This window comes from Chlorocebus sabaeus, chromosome 9, assembly GCF_047675955.1.
Source record: "Chlorocebus sabaeus isolate Y175 chromosome 9, mChlSab1.0.hap1, whole genome shotgun sequence".
In the NCBI taxonomy this organism is placed as follows: domain Eukaryota; kingdom Metazoa; phylum Chordata; class Mammalia; order Primates; family Cercopithecidae; genus Chlorocebus; species Chlorocebus sabaeus.
Window position 1 is genome coordinate 52053804 of NC_132912.1, and position 23310 is coordinate 52077113.

General features: G+C 42.1%; 1 protein-coding gene across 1 annotated transcript in view; it reads left to right on the top strand.

Moving 5' to 3' along the window:
* FRMPD2 (FERM and PDZ domain containing 2) overlaps positions 1 to 23310 on the top strand; it is a 95136-nt gene that overhangs the window by 33325 nt on the left and 38501 nt on the right. The window contains exons 12-13 of the mRNA XM_073018994.1: positions 13072 to 13227; positions 18574 to 18759. Coding sequence (XP_072875095.1) covers positions 13072 to 13227; positions 18574 to 18759 — 342 coding nt within the window. The remainder of the gene's footprint in view (positions 1 to 13071; positions 13228 to 18573; positions 18760 to 23310) is intronic.

Genomic DNA, 23310 nt, shown 5'->3' on the forward strand with positions numbered 1-23310 from the left:
ATTTGGCTCTCTGTTTGTTGTTGGTGTATAAGAATGCTTGTGATTTTTGCACATTGATTTTGTATCCTGAGACTGCTGAAGTTGCTTATCAGCTTAAGGAGATTTTGGGCTGAGATGATAGAGTTTCTAAATATACAATCACATCATCTGCAAACAGGGACAATTTGACTTCCTCTTTTCCTAATTAATACCCTTTATTTCTTTCTCCTGCCTGATTGGCCTGGCCAGAACTTCCAACACTGTGTTGAATAGGAGTGGTGAGACAGGGCATCCCTGTCTTGTGCCAGTTTTCAAAGGGAATGCTTCCAGTTTTTGCCCATTCAGTATGATATTGGCTGTGGGTTTGTCATAAATAGCTCTTATTATTTTGAGATATGTCCCATCAATACCCAATTTATTGAGAGTTTTTAGAATGAAGGGCTGTTGAATTTCGTCAAAGGCCTTTTCTGCATCTATTGAGACAATCATGTGGTTTTGGCTTTGGTTCTGTTTATATGCTGGATTATGTTTATTGATTTGCGTATGTTAAACCAGCCTTGCATCCCAGGGATGAAGCCCACTTGATCATGGTATATAAACTTTTTGATGTGCTGCTGGATTCAGTTTCCCAGTCTTTTATTGAGGATTTTTGCATTGATGTTCATCCGGGATATTGGTCTGAAATTCTCTTTTCTTGTTGTGTCTCTGCCAGGCTTTGGTATCAGGATGATGCTGGCCTCATAAAATGAGTTAGGGAGGATTGCCTCTTTTTCTGTGGATTGGAATAGTTTCAGAAGGAATGGTACCAGCTCCTCCTTGTACCTCTGGTAGAATTCAGCTGTGAATCCGTCTGGTCCTGGACTTTTTTTGGTTGGTAGGCTATTAATTGTTGTCTCAATTTCAGAGCCTGCTATTGGTCTATTCAGGGATTCAATTTCTTCCTGGTTTAGTTGGGAGGGTATATGTGTCCAGGAATTTATCCATTTCTTCTAGATTTTCTAGTTTATTTGCATAGAGGTGTTTATAGTGTTCTCTGATGGTAGTTTGTATTTCTGTGGGATCAGTGGTGATATCCTCTTTATCATTTTTTATTGCATCTAGTTGATTCTTCTCTCTTCTTTATTAGTCTTGCTAGCAGTCTATCAATTTTGTTGAACTTTTCAAAACACCAGCTCCTGGATTCATGGATTTTTGGAAGGATTTTTTGTGTCTCTATCTTTCAGTTCTGCTCTGATCTTAGTTATTTCTTGCCTTCTGCTAGAAATTTTAATTGTGATGTTAGGGTGTCAATTTTAGATCTTTCCTGCTTTCTCTTGTGGGCAGTTAGTGCTATAAATTTCCCTCTACACACTGCTTTAAATGTGTCCCGGAGATTCAGTTATGTTGTGTCTTTGTTCTCACTGGTTTCAAAGAACATCTTCATTTCTGCCTTCATTTCATTATGTACCCAGTAGTCATTCAGGAGCAGGTTGTTCTGTTTCCATGTAGTTGAGTGGTTTTGAGTGAATTTCTTAATCTGAGTTCTAATTTGATTGCACTGTGGTCTGAGAGACAGTTTGTTATAATTTCTGTTCTTTTACATTTGCTGAGGAGTGCTTTACTTCCAACTATGTGGTCAATTTTGGAATAAGTGCGATGTGGTGCTGAGAGGAATGTATATTCTATTGATTTGGAGTGGAGAGTTCTGTAGATGTCTATTAGGTCCTCTTGGTGCAGAACTGAGTTCAATTACTGGATATCCTTGTTAACTTTCCATCTCGTTGATCTGTCTAATGTCGACAATGGGGTGCTAAAGTCTCCCATTGTTATTGTGTGGGAGTGTAAGTCTGTCTGTAGGTCTCTGAGGACTTGCTTTATGAATCTGGGTGCTCCTGTATTGGGTGTATATATATTTAGCATAGTTAGCTCTTCTGATTGAATTAATCCCTTTACCATTATGTAATGGCCTTCTTTGTCTCTTTTGATCTTTTTTGGTTTAAAGTCTGTTTTATCAGAGACTAGGATTGCAATCCCTGCCTTTTTTTGTTTTCCATTTGCTTGGTAGATCTTCTTCCATCCCTTTATTTTGAGCCTATATGTGTCTCTGCACATGAAATGGGTCTCCTGAATACAGCACACTGATGGGTCTTGACTCTTTATCCAATTTGCCAGTCTGTGTCTTTTAATTGGAGCATTTAGCCCATTTACATTTAAGGTTAATATTGTTGTGTGTGAATTTGATCTTGTCATTATGATGTTAGCTGGTTATTTTGCTTGTTTGTTGATGCAGTTTCTTCCTAGCATCAGTGGTCCTTACAATTTGGCATGTTTTTGCAGTAGCTGGTACCTGTTGTTCCTTTCCATGTTTAGTGCTTCCTTCAGGAGCTCTTGTAGGGCAGGCCTGGTGGTGACAAAAATCTCTCAGCATTTGCTTGTCTGTAAAGGATTTTATTTCTCCTTCACTTATGAAGCTTAGTTTGGCTGGATATGAAATTCTAGGTTGAAAATTCTTTTCTTTAAGAGTGTTGAATATTGGCCCCCACTCTCTTCCAGCCTGTAGAGTTTCTGCCAGGAGATCCACTGTTAGACTGATGGGCTTCCCTTTGTAGGTAACCTGACTTTTCTCTCTGGCTGCCCTTAACATTTTTTCCTTCATTTCAACTTTGGTGAATCTGACAATTTTGTGTCTTGGAGTCGTTCTTCTCAAGGAATATCTTTGTCGCATTCTCTGTATTTCCTGAATTTGAATGTTGGCCTGCCTTGCTCGGTTGAGGAAGTTCTTCTGGATAATATCCTGCAGTGTGTTTTCCAACTTGGTTCCATTCTCCCCGTCACTTTCAGGTACACCAATCAGATGTACATTTGGTCTTTTCACATAGTCCCATATTTGTTGGAGGCTTCATTCTTTTTTTTTTTTTTTTTTACTCTTTTTTCTCTAAACTTCTCTTTCACTTCATTTCATTCATTTGATCTTCAATCACTGATACCCTTTCTTCCAGTTGATTGAATCAGCTATTGAAGCTTGTGCATTTGCCACATAGTCCTCGTGTCATGGTTTTCAGCTCCATCAGGTCATTTAAGGACTTCTCTACACTGGTTATTCTAGTTAACCATTCATCTAATCTTTTTTCAAGGTTTTTAGCTTCTTTGTGATGGGTTCGAACTTCCTTCTTTAGTTCAGAGAAGTTTGATCGTCTGAAGCCTTTTTCTCTCAGCTCGTCAAAGTCATTCTCCATCCAGCTTTGTTCCATTGCTGGTGAGGAGCTGCATTCCTTTGGAGGGGGAGAGGTACTCTGATTTTTAGCATTTTCACTTCTTCTGCTCTGTTTTTTCCCCATCTTTGTGGTTTTATCTACCTTTGGTCTTTGGTGATGGTGATGTACAGATGTGGTTTTGGTGTGGATGTCCTTTCTGTTTGTTAGTTTTCCTTCTAACAGTCAGGACTCTCAGCTGCAGGTCTGGAGGAGTTTGCCAGAGGTCCACTCCAGATCTTGTTTACCTGGGTATCAGCAGCAGAGGCTGCAGAGCAGTGAATGTTGCTGAACAGCAAATGTTGCTGCCTGATCGTTCCTCTGGAAGCGTCATCTTGGAGGGGTACCCTGCCGTGTGAGGTGTCAGTCTGCTCCTACTGGTGGGTGCCTCCCATTTAGGCTACTTGGGGGTCAGGGACCCACTTGAGGAGGCAGTCTGTCAGTTCTCAGATCTCCAACTCTGTGCTGGGAGAACCCCTACTCTCTTCAAAGCTGTCAGACAGGGACATTTAAGTCTGCAGAGATTTCTGCTCCCTTTTGTTCAGCTATGCCCTGCCCCCAAAGGTGGAGTCTACAGAGACAGGTAGGCCTCCTTGAGCTGTGGTGGGCTTCACCCAGTTTGAGATTCCCTGCGCTTTTACCTACTCAAGCCTCAGCAATGGTGGGCGCCCCTCCTGCAGCCTCGCTGCCGCCTTGCAGTTCTATCTCAGACCACTGTGCTGGCAATGAGTGAGGCTCCATGGGTGTGGGACCCTCTGAGCCAGGCGTGGGATATAATCTCCTGGTGTGCCGTTTGCTAAGAGCATTGGAAAAGTGCAGTATTAGGGTGGGAGTGACCCGATTTTCCAGGTGCTGTCTGTCACAGCTTCCCTTGGCTAGGAAAAGGAATTCCCTGACCGCTTGTGCTTCCTGGGTGAGGCGATGCCTTGCCCTACTTTGGCTCAGGCTCAGTGGTCTGCGCCCACTGTCCTGCACCCACTGTCCAACACGCCTCAGTGAGATGAACCCAGTACCTCAGTTGGAAATGCAGAAATCACCCGTCTTCTGCGTCGCTCACTCTGGGAGCTATAGACTGCAGCTGTTCTTATTCGGCCATCTTGGAACTGCCCCTGACCATTTGTATATCTTCTTTTGAGAATTGTTTATTCATGTCCTTAATCTACTTTCTGATGAAATTGTTCACTTTTTTTCTTGCTGATTTGTTTGAGTTCTTTATAGATTCTGGATATTAGTCCTTTGTTGGATGTATAGATTGCAAAGATTTTCTCCTATTCTGTGGGTTGTGTGTTTACTTTACTGATTGCTTCTTTTGTTGTGCAGAAGCTTTTTAGTTTAATTAAAACCCATCTATTTATCTTTGTTTTTGTTACATTTGCTTTTGGATTCTTGGTCATGAAGTCTTTGCCTAAGCCAATATCTAGAAAGTTTTTTCTAATGTTATCTTCTCAAATTTTTATGGTTTCAGGTTTTAGATTTAAGTCTTTGATCCATCTTGAGTTGATTTTTGTATAAGGTGAGAGATGAGGATCCAGTTTCATTCTTCTACATGTGGCTAGCGAATTATCCCAGCACCATTTGTTGAATAGGGTGTCCTTTCCCCACTTTATGTTTTTGTTTGCTTTGTCAAAAATCAATTGACTGTAAGTGTTTCGCTTTTTTTCTGGAATCTCTATTTTGTTCCATTGGTCTATATAACTATTTTTATACCAGTACCATACTGTTCTGGTGACTATGGCCTTATAGTGTAGTTTGAAGTCAGGTAATGTAATATCTCCAGATTTGTTCTTTTTGCTTAGTCTTGCTTTGAATAGTAACAGCCAACCTTTATTAAAAGATCACTATGTATCTGGCATTTACCTAGACATTTTCGATTTATGTTAACTCAGCTCTCACAGCAACATTGTAAATTGGTGTGATAATATCATAGAGTTGATACTATCACACAATTTCCTAGAAGAGTGATCTGAAGTTCATGTGGCTAGTACATTGTAAAGTCTAAATTTGAGCCCAGATGTATTACTCCAAGGCCAATGCTGATTCTTCTGGGATACACTCTTCTCAAATGGCAATTCTAATCTTGTTGGCCAAGCCCTTGCCCTTGCCCCTGCAGCAGAATCATATGCAAGTTTCTTTGATTTAACTGCCTATGATAGTCCTCTGTTATAATCCTCAGGGGGTTAATGGAGTTAATTACTTGTTATTTGATTTCCAGATGCCTATTAGTAGGGAAGGATTATGCTAATGTATTTACTTACCTAATTAGGATTTAAAATGGGGACACAAGGCAGGAAGGAGAAACCAACCACTTGAGCTGTTACAGAGAGCAGTGTAATTTTGCTTTCGGGGTTTATGCAGCACTTCCCCCATCTCCTGCCCATGTTCTGGATGAAGGGAAAGGCTTGGGAACAGACCTCAACAGAGACCAAGCAGTGTGACATGGCATCTGAATGTGGAGTCCATCTCTGGATGCATCAGTAGGAGCAGAGAGGAAGGAGCAAAGGAGGGGAAGTTTCCACCAATCTCTTCCCTGGTGACCTCCCAGTCAGCACACTGGGCTTTATCTTGGATAGCACTCACCACTGTCATGTGACAAATGCTGGGTACCACTGGGGAATGCTTAGCTTGGAGAAGAGACGGTCTTCTTCAAGAGGACTGCATGAAGGAGGAATTCACTGCTTAAAAAAAAAGAAAGAAAGAAAAAAAGAAGAAAGAACGAAATGTTAACCACACCCACCCCACCCTTCTGCCCCAGAAATCTTCAAAAGGACCTTTAAATCCTTGAGATCCTAAGAACTGGCAGGTACTTGGGCATTTGAATGCCCTTTCCCATAAAGTCTGCATATCCGTCTCAATGTTATATACCTTTCAAGGTCAGTACCAATCCCCTAGAGTTCCTGGCCCCACAAGTGGACCCTCTGGGTCCTTTTTAGCATCCTCCTATACCCTTGGCCAGCACAGGTGATTGGACAGCATTCTTTTGATTACTAGTGATAGCAAATCAAGCTCAGGCTGGCTTGAATAAAACATGTCATTTACTGGCTTGCAAAACTGAAGGGTTCTGGTTCTTTCTCAGCCCCCTAGCATCCCTGTGACAAGCTTCCAGCCCAATCACTCTTACCATGGACCCTGGGTGATAGGAACTCACCTGATGTCAGTGGGACTTGGGCTTCTTGTGTCTCTGAGCTATGCTCTCCTGTCAAATTTGCCTTTCATGGTTTTCCAATTCCACCCTCCAGGTTCCAGCCCTGTGCAAGAAAGAGAGTCTCTCCCTTGGAAGTGGCATGGAAATCCTGGGTTTCTGTCCCATTGGTGCTGACAGAGTCATGTGCCCACCTGAAGCCAATCATTGTGTAGGAGGATGTCATGTTTTGATTGGTTAGACTTCAGCCTAACCCCGTGGTCACTCTAGGAGGCAGGGATAGAGCTCACACTGCAAAGTGCATAGACTGAGAGGGAGGAAGGATGGTTTCCCATTTCCAAAAAGAAGATGAATAGTCACATGTGGCCAGAAATACATGTCCACCAACAGTGGGCAGTTAGTGGTCAGGGATGTTATATCGTTGGTGAACAAAGGAACCATGTTTACCTAAAGTTCTAGTCTGCTACATCACCGGGGTCTGACCTTGTATTATGGGCTGAGTCTTGAGCCCCCAAATTCATATGTAGAACCCCTAATTACCAGTACCTCAGAAGGTGACTGTATTTGGAGTTAGGGCCTTTAAAGAGGTGATTAATTTGGGATGAGACTGTTAAGGTGGGCCCTGATCCAATCTGACTGGTGCCCTTATAAGAAGAAGAAATTTGGACTCACAAAGAAACACCAGGGAGGCACAAGTACAGAGGAAAGGCCATGTGAGGACACAGGGAGAAGGAGGCTGTCAGCAAGCCAAGGAGAGAGGCCTTGGGAGAAACCAAACCTGCGGAAGCCTTGGTCTTGGACTTCTAGTCCCCAGAACTATGAGAAAATGAATTTCTATTGTTTAAGCTCCCCAGTTATATGGCAACTCCAGTAGATTAATACACCCTGAGTCTGAGAAAGAGAAGCAGTAGCCAACACTGGGTGTGGACACCTTCGCAGAGTTCTGTGTCATTCCTCATAGGGTATGTGGGATAGATGGGGAGGGCTGTGAATGACTTCAATTATAACTTGCCTCCCTTGGCTCTGGAACTGGACTGAAGAGCAGGGACAAGCCCAACAGTTAAAGCAGTGAGAACAGTGGGGTTGTAAACATTTTTTTACTATGTCCCATGGATAAATGGACATTAAAACCCAACACGCACACAAGTATATAGAACAGAACTGAAGCAAAAACCTCAGGAAATAAGGTGCAGCCTTTCTATAAGCAATGCACATTGATATCTCCTATTATATTTTCATTCATTTAAAAAATGCTGATTATGGCCCCCTAAATTGATTCATAGCTCACCAATGGGTTACAGACTGCGGTTCAAAAAACCACTTCTCAGACTCTCCCAACATTGTCTTGCTTTCCTCCCGGTACAGCTTCAGAAGGTGCTGCTATGTCCTGGGGTCTTCAAAGTCCCTGTGTATTCCTTCACCCTGCAGGGTTTTTGTTCACAGCATTTATCATCACGTGGGATGATGAATTCATTTTATTGATCATTAGCATAGAAAACACCTGAGGGTAAGGGCTTTTTTTGTCTGTTTTGTGTAGCCATTTCTCCAGCACCAAGGCAGTGCTTGAAGCACAGGGAGTTTGTGCAAGGGTTGTGAATGAATGGAACTGAAACTCTTGGATTGGAAGACACTACAGATGACAGTCATCCATCGGAACATCAGCAGTTGGCTTGTCAGGGAACTGTAGTTCAATTCCCATCTGTCCCCTCTCCTGGGCCTACCCTGGTCCATGGGGACTGGAACTTCACTTTCTGCCCCTGACACTGCCCCAGGAAGGCAATGTCTCAGAGCTGGCCTGGACCCCTTAACCTCCTCCCTGTCCTTTTGACAAGCCCTGTCACTGCTTACCCTTGAACTCTTTCCTGCCCTCAGTACCCAGGCCTGGGGCCTTTTTCATGCCTAGGCCACCTTCTTCTTGCCCTTGTGGTGCTACACTGGGGAGTCCTGGGAGGAGGGTGCTCTAAGCCAGGAGTGTCCCAGTGAATCAGTTGACATTCTTGCTGTGGCCTCTGGTTCAGTAACTATATGGCCTTGGCATATTTTCTCTCTGAGCCTTGGCTTTTTTCATCTGCAAAATGGAAAATAATCATCAATCTCTTGCAAATCTGCTGTAAAGGTGAAAGGTGGCAATGCATGTGTGGTACCTATGCTAACAAGCTTTCCTTTTCCTTCCTCCAGCATTATAGTGCTCTAATATAAAATAACACAACAGCTAAACTTCAGTCTGTAGATTCAGATACAGGATGTCAAACCTGAGTTTAACTCTAGCACTTAGAGTTGTTGGGGACCACAGGTCAGATCCACTGGAGGTAGGTGGGAGTTTGAGTAATAGTCTCTTACTCAGACCTGGAGTTAGTACAGCAGTCTTTTGCCCCAGGGCTCCAGGGGCTCAGACCTGTCTCTATGAGCCTATAATAGTCTAGGTTCTCTAGAGAAACACAACTAATGGATAGTTATCTATCTATGTATGTATGTATGTATGTATGTATGTATCTATCTATCTATCTATCTATCTATCTATCTATCATCTATTTATCTATCTTCTGCCTATGTATCTGTCTATGTATCTATTATCTATCTATCATCTATATGTCTTTCTATCTATCTATCTAGAGATGTATTAGAAGGCATTGGCTCATGTGGTTATGTAGGCTGAGAAGCCTCAAGTTGTGCAGTTAGCAAGCCGGAAACCGGGGAGGGCCAATGGTGCAGTTCCAGTCCAACCCTGAGCCCAAAGGCAAGAGAAGAACTGCATCCTGGCATGAAGAGAGTCAGGCAGAGAGGAGCTGCTTCTCCACAGGAGGGTCAGTCTTTTTGTTTAATTCAGTCCTTCAACAGATTGGATGAGGTCCACTCACATTAGGGAGGTCCGTCTGCTTTATTCAGTCTATGGATTTAAGTGTCAGTCAAGTCCAAAAACACCCTCACAGTCACACCCAGAATATTTTACCAAATATCTGGGCACCCCATGGCCCAGTCAAGTTGACACATAAAATGGACCAGCACCGACACTCCATTATGGTGCTTTCCTGTGCCCATCCAGTTTCTGACTGATCTTACCCTGCTTCTGGCTCAGTGTCATCTCATTCTCCTCCTTCTGCTTCCCCATCCCCAAATCCTGCCAAGCCTTAACCTGTCTACTGCCCTGAGGACATTTCTGAGGTGCTCTCTGCTGCCCCCATGTGGCCCCTGAAGGCAGACCTTTTTCCTGTCTCATGTTTGTAAAGGCCAACAAGTTTACGCAAACCCATTCATTTATACAACCACTTACTCAGTCTTGATTTATGGAAGGCCTGCTCTGGGCTTGGCACCATTGAATTCTTACATCAACACTGAAAAGCTGGTGCTATTTCCATTTGCCATTGAGAAAGTTGTGATTCTGTGAGGTTAGGTAAGCTAGAAAGAGCGCGACCAGGGCTCACTTCACATTGCTTTGCTATATGCCAGGTGCTGCAATGGACACTTGCAGCATTGAGTGAGGCCTCAGACAGGAGAGTCCCTCTCTGTGTCATTGAATGGACAAGAGGAGAAGTCTGGCCTGTCCGCTGCCTGAGCCTCAGTGGCTGTGAAGCTGGGTGGCGGCCACCTGTTGTATCTGGGAAGACAGTGTGGCCACCTAAGGGGCTTATATTTTCTTTGATAAATGGTTCTGGTGCTGAAAAAAATAACTTGGAAACCACTGTTGTGGAAGATCGGGAGCCCCTGAAGAATTTTAAGCAGGGAAGCAACATGATTACATTTGCATTTTAAAAAGGGAGACAAAGACAATTTAGTATAAAAATAAATCTCCTTAATCACATCATCACAGCAGAATAACTTTCCTCTGGGTGCATTCTCTCCCTGCCTTGATCACATGCGGGGGTTTTTACACAGTTGTGAACTTCACCACATTCGATTTGCATTCTTCTTTCTCACTCAATGGTACATGTCCTCCAGTGGCCTTCCTAGTGATTCTCTGGAGTGGCAGCCTGCTATGCCTTCCCAGTCTTCCTTCACTTCCTCATTCTTGTGTTGTGGGGTATTCACCCAGTAGCACCATGTGAGTGATAACTACTATTATTATCATTTAAATTGCATCTGATTTTTCTGTTTTATAAATGCCATAAAAACAAGTGTACTTGACCCGAGTTTTTTCAGTCCCTTATGGACTTTTCTCTTGGATATATTCGTACCAAAAGGATCCTGGGTCATAGATCCTAAATGCTTTTTTAAAATAAATGTTTTCATAGACTTTAATGTTTGGAACAGTTTTAGATTCACAGTAAATTTGATTTGAAAATACAGGGAGTTTTCATATATCCCTGCCCCTCGACATGCACGGCCTTCTACAGACGACATAAAAATCCTGCACCAGAAGGTACATTTGTTACAATTAATGAACCTACATTGACACACCATTACCACTGAGAGCTCATAATTTACACTGAGGTTCACTCTTGATGTTGTACATTCTATGAGTTTTGACAAATGTATAAAGACATGTATCCACCTTTACGCTATTGTTGAAGTCAAATAAAATATGGAGAAGAATCTCTAAATTTAAAACAATCTATTTGGGAAGCAAGAATTGCAGTTTGGGGTATACTCACATACTGGGTGGTCTTTGGTGTGTCTCAAGAACGAAGAGAAGGTTGGGATTTTTATTAGGAGTAAAAATGTTGTAGTTTTGAAAGAAGACTCATCAGCACTTGAGAAGCTTTTGGGAACTGAAAACTGATTGGTGAGTGACAGTGGGAGGTGAAACAAGTCTTAGAGTCCCAGCAGGTCTTTTCAGCAGCTACTAGGTAAAATTAGTCTTAGGGTTACAGCAAGTCCTTTCAGTAGTTGGGCTGATGGAAAAATTTAATTCTTGGAGCAGGTGCTATGTGCCGCGAGTTCATTTTCCTCCTGGTTCCTGGACTCTGATTTAGTTGGATATGACAAGAATTACTCAATTTGTATAACCAGTTTTCAAGTATCTTACAGAGTAGTTTCATGGCCCTAAAAATCCTCTATGCTCCACTTACTTATTTCTCCCTGCCTCCAAACCCCTGATCTTTTTACACTTCCATAGTTTTGCTTTTTCCAGAATATCATATATCTAGGATCATACAGTATGTAGCCTTTACACACCTACTTCTTTCACCTAGTAATATGCATTTTAGACTCTTCCATGTCTTTTCATGGCTTGACAGCTCATTTGTTTTTAGCACTGAACAATATTGCATTGTCTGGATGCAACAGTTTATTTATCCATTCACCCACTGAGGGACATCATTTGCTTCTAAGTTTTGGCAATTATGAGTAAGGCTGCTATAAACATCTGTGTGCAGGTTTTGTGTGGACATAAGTTTTCAACTCCTTTTGGTAATTACCAAGGAGCACAATTGCTCAATTGCTCGTTTGTATGGTAAGCATATGTTTAGTTCTATGAAAAACCACCAAACTGTCTTCTAAAATGGCTGTGCCATTTTGCAATCCCACCAACAATGATTGAGAGTTCCTGTTGTTCCACATCCTCACCAGCACCGTGTTGCCAGTGTTCTGGAATTTGGCCACTCTAATAGCATTCTAAATGCTTTTTTACGCACTAGCCTGCTGAACAATGTCTCTCCATTTGTGGTGGAGCTGAGCTCAAAACCAGCACGAGCCAGCACCAGCTTGAGGATTCTTGGTCCATGACCACATGGGGACATGCTACATCAGGAGAGTGGGAGGTGGCGGACACTGTGCTCTTCCCTTCAGATCCCCCCTCAGGCCAACTCGTTCACCCCCAACCCCAACGAGGCCAGATTCTCCCAGATCCTAGCTGCCTTCCTCATGAGTAACTGCTCTCAACTGGAGGGAAATGGCTTGCCCAGGGTTAGGCTGGCAAGGGCATCCTGAGACCAGGACATGTTGAATTGGGAATACAAAGGTAAGGTCAGGTTCTCCCTCTGGCTGGTCCTGCATTCCTCATTCTGTATATTGGACCTCAATATCACTCCTGCATGGACTTCTGCAGACTTCTGCCTGCCCCAGAGTCTGTGTTCAGGGAACTCACCATCAAGCAGTGAGTGATTCGACCAGCCATCCTCTCCTAGCGGGGATGCAGCCTCAGTCTCCCAAAGAACAGACGTGATGAAGGTGGGCTGGGGGTATCCAGTCTCCCCTTTTTCAGGGGGCTACTCCTTGAACATCTTCTTGTGCAGCAATGATGCCAAAGCTAAGACCTTTCTGGTGTGAAGAGACAATGTTCTGGGAGTGCATGTAGACAAAAATGCTAAATGAATTAAAAAAAAACATGGAGTTTTGGGGCCAAGGTTTTGCTGTGCCTTTTGGTAAAACACACATGATAGAAAGTGTGAGGGTTTGGGGTGAACAAATCTTGTTTCTGTCACTTTCAAGTGGTGTGAGCTTTGCCCTGCTGAGTGACCTCTCTCTTGCTCATCTTGGCAATGGCAATGACAATGCCGTCTTCAGAGTATTCCTGTGAGAATCAGAAGAGACTTATGTGTTCTGTGAACTACCTGGCATAAAAAGGGGTTCAAAAACAGCTCCTTTACTCTCTCTTTTCTGTTCATGTCCTAGGGTTTGGCCCTGTTTCTAATATAGTGGAAAATAATATCCCAGGTGGGCACCTCGAGGAAGTGTCTTTCTCTGGAGCTCTCCTGGAATTGTGACTACAGATCATGTTTTCATTCTGCTCAGAGTCCCCCGGACAGTGTCTTGATCATGCTCTCCCCCTCTGCATCTTACTTCCAGCAGGTGGAGAGTAAGCCATACTTTCACATTGAAGATTACATCCCAGCAAGTCTGATCGAGAGGATGACTGCTCTACGGGTCCAAGTCGAAATCTCAGAGATGCACCGACTCAGCTCTGCACTCTGGGGAGAGGATGCTGAGCTGGAGTTCTTGAGGGTAAGGCCTTCCTGACCTGGAGGGAGGTGTTGGTCTTCAAGGGAATGCAGTCAGCAATCCCCTCTGGAGCCTTCTCAAGGGGCTCAGGTGTGTGCAGACCCACAAGGAGGCACGAGCAAGGGTGGAGCTCTAAGAGGGAGGGAGGGGCAAGGAGAGGCTTCTGGAAGCAGCTGACATTGGAAATGACCACAAAGAGTGTAGGATTTAGTGAGCTGGGGTGAGTGTGGTAGGGCTTTTCCTTATTTATTTATTTATTTTTTTGAGACGGGGTCTCGCTCTGGGATTACAGGTGCCTGCCACCATGCCCCCCAAATTTTTTTTTTTTTTTTGAGACGGAGTCTCACTCTGTCACCCAGGCTGGAGTGCAGTGGCCCGCTCTCTGCTCACTGCAAGCTCCGCCTCCCGGGTTCGCGCAATTCTCCTGCCTCAGCCTCCCGAGCAGCTGGGACTACAGGCGCCCGCCACCTCGCCCGGCTTATTTTTTTGTATTTTTAGTAGAGACGGGGTTTCACCATGTTAGCCAGGATGGTCTCAATCTCCTGACCTCGTGATCTGCCCGTCTCGGCCTCCCAAAGTGCTGGGATTACAGGCTTGAGCCACCGCGCCCGGCCCACCCCACTAATTTTTGTATTTTAGTAGAGACAGGGTTTCCCCATGTTGGCCAGGCTGGTCTCAAACTCCTGATCTCAGGTAATCCGCCTGCCTTGGCCTCCCAGAGTGCTGGGACTACAGGCGTGAGCCACTGTGCCCGGCCAAATCTTAGATCAGCATTCCAGACACTTTCCTCCAAGCAGGGAGACCACGTTTCTTATAGTTGACACATGGGACAGCAGAAGAACAAGATCAGAGCTTGAGCCAGAGAAAAGCCATTGCAAAACCCCAAGTTTGCAGCCCTCCAGGCAGCAGTCCTCAGCACAGCACAGCTGCTGTGGCCTGTGCACAGGGGTACAGCTTGAGCCCGCTGTCTCTTCACCAGCGGGGCAGAAACAGTGTCACTGCAGTACCCCTGTGTGGGCACACACAATGATGAATAGTCTTTGCTACTCCACAACCTCCCCTTGCTGTGGGCCAGGCACTGGAAAATGGAGACAAAAAGCACATGCTCTTTGTTCCCAGGAAGCCCCACGTCTTGTGGGGAGGATTGTGGTCTACCCACAGGCACACAACTCAATAAACGCTCAATGGAACAAGAACAATACCAGCTACTCTATGTCAAGATGTGGGGACCAGGGAGGGAGTGGCTACTGTGCCTATGCAGATACAGCTGGGGGGCAAGTGAGAGGACACTCGCAGCTTCCGCAGGACAGGATACAGGCTGGGACATTTGACTGGGGGAGCAGTTTTAAAAGGAAGCTGGGAGACCTGTATATTTCTCTGTACAGAAGTCAGGTAGAAATATTCCGTCTGTGTTTTCTAGCCCTTAATTGAGGTGGGTACTTGAAAACAGAACAGCCAACATGAGGTTGGGCCTTTGCTTTTCAGCCGGTCATTTTGCAGAACTATCCCTGTATCTAACATAGTGTAGCCTGCAAGCGTTTCGTTTGAGAAGCACTGGCAAAGCATGATCAGGGCACTCTATAGTCCGGGCTGCACATGTGTTCCCTGTCAAGGGGACGAAGCATTCCCCTGATGAAGGACCAGTGGAGACTTCAAAGCCACCTGATGATGAGTGGTCACAGAGCCACAGAACTGCAGAATCCAGTCTAGAGGCCAAGGACCCAACCCTGCAACAGACGCCTGCAGGATGGACGTTACCTTCTGGCCTCTGCCCAGACCCTGGCTTTGAGTGCTGAGTTCACTGTCAGGGTCCCTCGCTTCCTGGTTGAATGATGAAAAATGATCGTAAAAGAAACTACCAGGCTCAGAAGCAAAAATACAGGAAATCAATTTTTCCCCCATTCACAGAAAGCACTGAATAGATTTTATTTCGTTTACATGTAATCTTTATCGGTTTCAAGGAGCACTCTTGCTTTTGCAGTTCCCCTTGGTAGACTGGTTGGGGTTGTTAGCACTGATGTTACCTGCCTGTGGTACAGAGAGAGAAACTAGACAGGGCTCTGTCATCACCCCCAGAGCACACTGGGAGCCTCTCATTAGGGTGAGAGTTTGTTAAAGGTTTTCTCCCCATCCCTGATTATAAAAGTAAACATCTCCTCATAATTCTGCTGCCTGGAGATAGCACAGTTATATTTTGGTATATTCATCGTTCTCTGTTTGTTCTGTGCATTCCTGTATATGTGTATATGCGTATATATTTAAAATTAGCTTTATATTATATATGCACTTTTATGTATGCATATAATCCCATAAATCTAAACATTTGAAAACTTCTTTTGAATTAATGTATGTTGTACCCTACTTTTTTCTCTCAATGCTCTATTGTTTAACGTATAAATAGTTTCCAATATGGGACTATTTAAAACGATACTGAGATTAGCATCTTTTACATATAAATCTTAGCTGTATTTCTGCTTCATTCCTTAGGGATGGAATATCATGAGTGGAATTACTGGGTGGAAGGTAATAAACATTTTGAACATTGTTGATACATATTGCTAAGACACCTTGCACTGCAGTCATTTCTGGACACTTTCCATCCCTTCTACTGGGCTATAAATGTCTGGAGGGTCCTGGATCCTCAGAGCCCATCACAGAGCTCAGTTACTACTCTATAAGCAATCACTGGATTATTTAATTATAGCTCCTCATGGCTCTTGTTTTTCATTAGGAAAAGGAGAAAACCGTTATTGGGAGGCTGTCTCTTGGCCCCCGGTTCACTAATGACTAACTCTGACAGTTCAGCATCTTGTACTAACAACAGACTGGGCAAAAGTCCATTTTGGGGAGCACTGAATACCATAGTCTGTCTGTAGATTCACAACTATGTTAGCTTATTAATCTCAGAATAACCTGTTTAAGGTGAATTCGGTGTTTTCCTAACTTCCTCAACCATGGAGCCATTTTCCTACATAGCTGTGGGTTGTAATAGATTATTAAAATTTTTTTTCTTGCTATTGAAATCATACTGGTTGTATCCTATAGTTTCTCCCACTAAGCACTACAACAAATGCACTCTCCTGATAATTACAAATGCTTTATAAATATCCTTTGCAAAGGCTGCCTGAAAATCAATTTTAAGGCAGTACTGTTTTTGGGAAACCGTTTATTGCCAGGAGCTGGTTTCCCCAAATCAACCCACAAATCTGTACTGAACAGCATTATGAGAAGGGGTTGTCCTGATTATGCAGCGTATTTTCTTAGGGTAGATACCCACAGGTGGAATTATAAGGTCAGAGAAGATAAATTCTGAACCCCTTGATGAATATCCAGAAATAACAATCCATTTGTTTTGAAGAACGTTCAATACAGCAAGGGTGCTGTGTGGCTGGCAGCCAGGAGTGCTTGGTCCCATCTCAACTTTGCTGCCTGTTGTGAGGAGGACAGGCCTTGTAGTAAGATGGCCCAAAGCACATGGAGAGGAAATGATCCTTTGAAAGGACACCCAGCAATAGCAATCCAAACGGGGCCAGGAGAAGCATCCTAGGAGACTCCCTAGCAGACAGGGAATGGAGGTAGACTTCATTATTTTATTGTTTTACAGATGAAGATGCCATTGACAACATTAAGTATATTCATCTGTGTTTCCAGGCCTTTTGGATTCCCTGTATTTCAGTTGTTAAGAGTGAAGACTCAGGAGCAAACAGGCTCATCTTTCCATATTTCTATTCCTGGCTCCAAAGCAGGAACTTGGACAGATTACTTAGAAAAGGGATAGCTTCATCATCTCTGTGATTGTTCTGAAGATTAAATAATAATGAAATTATGCTGGGAGAGGCTTAGCATGGTGCTTTACCAGTAGGAATCTTGAGGCCCAAAGAACTGAAATGTATCATATCTCTCTTTGTATAGTTAAACAATAAATTAGAATATAAACTAATACTAAACAATTGAAGAAGTGTAAGTCTAGCAAAGGCATCTTTATCCTAATGAGGACTACTTATTAATGCTTACTTTTTAAAAGAAATATCACACCGAATTCTTTAAAAACATCTACCTAGTTATCTTGGGGTGGTCCTGCTTTGTTTAACTTTAATCACATGCCCAGTCTGGCCACTGGATATTTCAGCACCAGCGCTCAATAAATATTGATTTGTATGATGATGAGGATACTGATTGATTATGATGACGATGATAATGATGATGATGATGATGACAAGGTCTCTCCAAAGTTAAACGAAGGAGGCTTAGCGTTCAGAAATGTAATCTGAACCCTGTGTGAAGAGCTGTGGAGTCTGCAGGCAGCATAAGCTGTCTGCACGGACTTCATCAACGGTGAATGGGCAAGGAGCCTGAGAAAGGAGCCCTCAAAAGCCATAATTTGTCCCTGTTTTTGTGACCTTGCCTGGGGGTGAGAGAGATTGGATAGGACATGATGCTCTCTGGTTGGGGGTAGGAATGGGATACCAGATCTCAGCAATACAACCCTTCTGAGAGGGCTTCAAATGCATGGAGCAAGAGGTCCTGGCTGTGGGTCCCAGAGACACATCAACTTTCTGATGGGGACTGGCGTATTCCTGGTGAAGATGAAGTTGGGAAAGCCCAGGGTGGGAAAGTGACTGCCATTCAGGTGTAGAAACATTTGTGTTCATTTTATACTCTGGTCTCTTAAGAAGTTGGTGGCCTAATGCAGCTCCAGTTGGTCCCCAGCTCCAGTTGGCCCATGGCCCCTGGCAAAATTTGTTCCCCTAACCTGGTAAACAGAAGCAAGACCTTGGGCTATGGACACCCCCACGAAGGCATTGCTGCATGGTGAGGAGTGCCAAAGTGAATTGTCATTTTCTCTGCAGTTCACAACTAATACTGGTGATCTGGAAGGTTGCTTTCTATGCCTCAGCCTCAGTTTTTCTATCTGTCATGTGAGGGGGTTGGAACAGAAAATACTATAGACTCTGACACAACCAGGAAAAGAAATCTCTTACCATGAGATGTCCCAGAAGAGTATGAATTCTAAAAAACTTATTCAGAATATTATTTGTCTACTGTGTTATTTTCATAATAACTGTGTTCTAAGTACTGTTTTAGGTATTCCATAAGAAAAGTATTCCTTGGGTTACAAAAAAAAAAAAAAAAAAAAAAAAAGGAAAATTCCATCATATCAGAGGTGCAGAGAAATTCTGTATGTAGCAAATAAATCTGCTTGATCCAGTGTTTCCTAAACTTATGTGACAATCCTACTCTTTCTTTTCAGAACGCCTATCAATGTGTTTTGCATGGAGTGAATGACGTGAGGCCCATTATTTTAAACCATGTGCCTGTCTTTTCTAAATCAGCCTTTTTCTGCTCCAGGTCACTCAGCAGCTCCCAGAATACGGTGTGCTGGTTCACCAAGTATTCGCAGAGAAGAGGAGGCCAGAAGAGCAGATGGCCCTGGGGATCTGTGCCAAAGGTGTCGTAGTATATGAAGTGAAAAACAACAGCAGAATTGCAACTTTACGGTTTCAGTGGAGAGAAACTGGAAAGATTTCTACTTATGTGAGTGCAGCTCAGTTGATAAATAACCTGCACTTCATTTTCCTCTAATTTGTTGGCCATTTAGAGGAGCAATGGGTCGTGGGTCACGTGGCTTTCTCCTGACCAAACATTCTCACAACCTGTCTGTTTGTTAACCTGCATTCTGATGCATTGAAGGATATTTGGAAGAAGTCTGCCAAGGGATTTTGGGAGGTCCTCAGGAGGCCATTTCTTCCCTACTATTCCTTGCCTGGACCCCCACATATCCCCAAGAACAGCCATTGGTCTAAAGGGCCACACTTCCCTTCTGGGTAGTTTTCTTAATTTGGAGACTCCATCAATGTTGAGAGCAAAGTTGGAGATGGGAAATGGATGTTGAGAGTGTAGTTTAGGTTGAGTGGAGCCTGACAGGTTTGGAAACTTCTTCCTGTGTTTTAATTTTCCCTTTGCACACAATGTGCCAAGGCCTCTGGTCTGTCTCTGAGGACTACAGGTGTGCTATGGGACACTGAGGATTGCAAAATTTTGATAGCTCTTAAAAGTTTCAAAGTCTGTTTTTGGATAGAAAATCCCCATTAAGTATACAACATTTGGAATCTACTTGAACACTATTTGCATGCATATTTCTACCTCCTGAAGTGAGTCACTCTGACACTGTATCCTGGTGGCTGACAGCCTCTGCCTGTCCTGTGGTTGTTCCAGTCAGTACCTGTGTCACTTCAGTGATGATTTGTTATAAAATATGAAGTTCTTTATCTTGTGGCCCATGAAAAAATATTTCTTTCCTATTTAGTTTTATCTATGGTTAAAAACATTTTCTGACTAGATCACTATTTATATTATTATTTGATGTTAGAGTTTCCTGAGTAGAACATAATTGCTTTCATTCATTTTCAGGATGTTTCTTTTATTTCTTCCATCTTGGCTTTGAAGTTAACACATTATCAAGACACAATTTCATAATAAATTGTTGTTTGTTTTCAGGAAAAAAGCTTACATCTAAAAATAAATAATAATTGAGCACAATTTAATTGAGTTTATTTAAGTGGTCCATATATTATCAGGAAACTGACTTTTTTTTTCCAAATTATTTTGACCAAACTCAAATGAATTTATATTGTGAATTTTTCAGAATTTTAGTTACTCAAATTACTTTAACTAAACTGAAAGATTATATGAAGAACTTTGTTTAATGAATTTAATACTACTACATTACTTATTTTTTATTGCATGTTTAATTGTTCAGATTTTTCAATGCACTATGCTTCAAAATATTCATAAAAATGCAGATAACCTAAAAAGTAATTTTTAAAAATGGAATTTTTTGAAGCTGTAAAGCTCAACAGTCCCCGTAAGTAAGTACCTTATGTATACATTGGTTTAACTTTTACAGGTATTTATTTTCCCCCCTACCAGGGGATTTCCTGATTAAATTAGTTGATTAATTTCTTGATTAAAACTGGGAAGTCATCAGGCTCTGAAGACAAACTTAGTAGCTCAAAAAATACTTAATTAGGGTTTCCATTCTCTGATGATCATCCTCTTCCTTGGCATGAATAACTTATTTTTACAAAACAGTCATCAGATGAAGTAATGTCATCGGCAGCTTGCTGCAAACCAAGCATCTTACGCAGAAAATGACTTGAACTCTTTATGTTTCTGTAAGAACAAAATAGGGAATTCAGTGAATAATATGAAAATTAACTCAGGAAACTGGTCTCAGTTTTGCTTTTTAATACCTGAGGCCAAAATTCTTCAAACAATTACAGATCATTCATCTTGCCAGCCTGCACCAAAGCAGCAAAGGAAATAGAGAAAGATGACATTTCCAAAGAATATGATTTGTTGATGTGTTGGCATCCATGTGTGGTTTGATTGTTCAATCAAAAACCTGTTCCTTCTAGAACAATAAACCTATGCATGTTAGTAACTGTTCTTGGTTATCAACACTAGTTAAATCTCTGAAGAGAAATGCATGGAAACAGAAGCAGATACATGCTATGTAGGGCCCTCTTTATGAAAAAGAATACAAAGTTACAATAGATGGCATGAAAGAAATGTTTATTTAGAATGAGAAAAGAAATCACAAAAACTTTATGAATTTTTAAAAGCTGAACAAATCCTGCAGATATCACAAAAGCCAGCAAGTAATATTTTTATTAACTTCCTGACAATGTCTATAATACTTTTTTCCTTTCAAATTTTTAATGGCATACTCTGATTATTTTTCTGTATGATGAAACTTTTGTTATATGATTTTCTCTAGAGAGGATAGAAGTGTAGTTTAGCTTTTCTTCTAGCGTGGTGGATTGAAATGTTTTTATTATTGAAATGATTAATAGGATGCATGAAACACGCAGCTTTGCACGAAACATTTTTGCTGTTTCTAGTGCTGCAATAGAGTTTTTTGCTGCAAATGCGTGAAACCTAACAAATTCTATTTCATGGGATTCCCATAAAAAAATCATATGATGTATTGATAATGCAGTATACACAATTATAGAGTATATCCCTGATAGGGAAGCATTTCAATTGGATGAGTATTTTTGAGAACTAAATTATAGTTTTTCATTTCTGATGAGTGCAAAAACTTCTTGTAGATCAGCTACTGGCTCTGTACAGCTCATGCTTCCTTCCGGGGCTGGGTATTATAGAGCATGGTCAATTTCATCTGGCTGCTGGCCCTGCAACTTTCTGCTGAGATTTTAGGTGAGTTAGACAAATGGAAGGAGTATTCTGGGATGGCTAGCAATAAAGCAATTCTAGAAGAGCCTTCAAATCACCTAAATAAATCCAACTAAATCTAAACAAAGTGTATCCCCATCTCAACTTCTTAGAGAGATCTGGTTCGTATCACCCAATACCACCTGGTGCGAAGGTAAGTGGCAAGGAGGGTGTGTCCGAGTAGAAAGAGTCAGTGGTCTTAACCAACCGGGGTGAAAACATCTTACTTTCTGCGTATTATAAGACCATGTGAATGCATTGCCAGGGCTCCTCCCAGGAGGTGAGGGCCCTGGAGCTTCAGTTTCATTAGCTTGATGGCAAATCTCCCCTGCCTAGAAAACTATTATTTGTATTTGATACAAAGATGTATCAAAACAAATAATCAAGCAGGTGAACAAATAGCAACAGGAAAAAAAAAAAAAAAAAACTCCTAGGGATGAAAAACATTCAAAATGGTAAACTGATGCTCTGAAACCAGCATGTTACAGAAGCACCTGCTATGAATTAGGTGTGTACAAGAGTAATCGCCATTACTTTTAACGGCGAAAACCGCGATTACTTTTGCACCAACCTAATATGTTTATACTGCAACCACAGAAGTGTAAAGAAGGGATTTCATGCTGGTGCTGAAAACTCAGAGATTGGAGTTATACATCATCGTATACATCATTAGAGCAGCAGCTTGCCTATGCGAAAGTTTGCGGATAAGAATTTTCCATTATATGATGTTATCAAAATGGTGATAAATAGAAATAAAATCCAAACCACTACAGTCAAGACTGTTTTCACCTTTATGTCAAGAAATAGGATCAACATTCCACTCTGGTGTTTGATACCTTGGAGCACTGGCATCTGAAAGGAGAGTTTTGCTGAGAGTTTATAAGTTGAAAGAAACTTTGGTGTGTGTGTTTATTTGTATGTGTGTGTGTGAATGATCCTCACTTCTCAGATTTGTTAAAAAATAGTAATTACATTTTAAAAAGTGATTTATTCTTGCAAGGCACAGTGGCTCATCCCTGTAATTCCAGCACTTTGAGGGGCTGAGGAGGATCACTTAAGCCTAGGAGTTCGAGACTAGCCTGGGCAACATAGTGATACCCCTGTCTCTACTTAAAAAATACAAAAATTAGCTGGATGTGGTGGTGCCTGCCTGTGATCCCAACTACTTGGGAGGCTGAGGTGGGAGGATTGCTTGAACCCAGCACTTTAAGGTATCAGTGAGTTATGATTGTGTCGCTGCATTCCAGACTGGGTGACAGAGCGAGACCCTGTCTCAAAAGAAGAGTGACTTGTTCATATAAAAAATGCTTAATATCTGGATAAACTTAATATAAAACTATCAGGATTGCATGAAAGACTATCAGTGTGTACTGACAAAGTGTTTGGATTTCAAGCAAATATTCAACTTTGAAAAAATGTGGATAAAATGATCTGTTGAGTTATTAAATCTGTTAAAGAATTATTACGAGTAATGGAGCAGCATTTATGAATGCTTGAGACAACACCTTATTTAAAGAAATACTAGTTATAGTACAGTTCAATTGGATTCAGAATCCATTCCTATTAGCACAAGGAGGCTTAGCACTATACTTGTCAGTAAAAGTAGAGTATATAGAGAATGAGCAACTTATCTAAAATTAAGTTAATGGTGAAAAGGAGTTTCTCAGAGAAAAAGCAATGAATATTTATCTGCCTTTTGTTGATATCTGACATGCGTGAATGGAATTTCTTGGAAATGGTGACTATCAGGAATTAAAAGAGATTAGCCTTAAAGAGGATCAGGGGTTTCTGGGAGCCCTTTCAAGCATAAGCCCTGTTTCTATAAAGTTATCTTTATAGGAGCAAGCT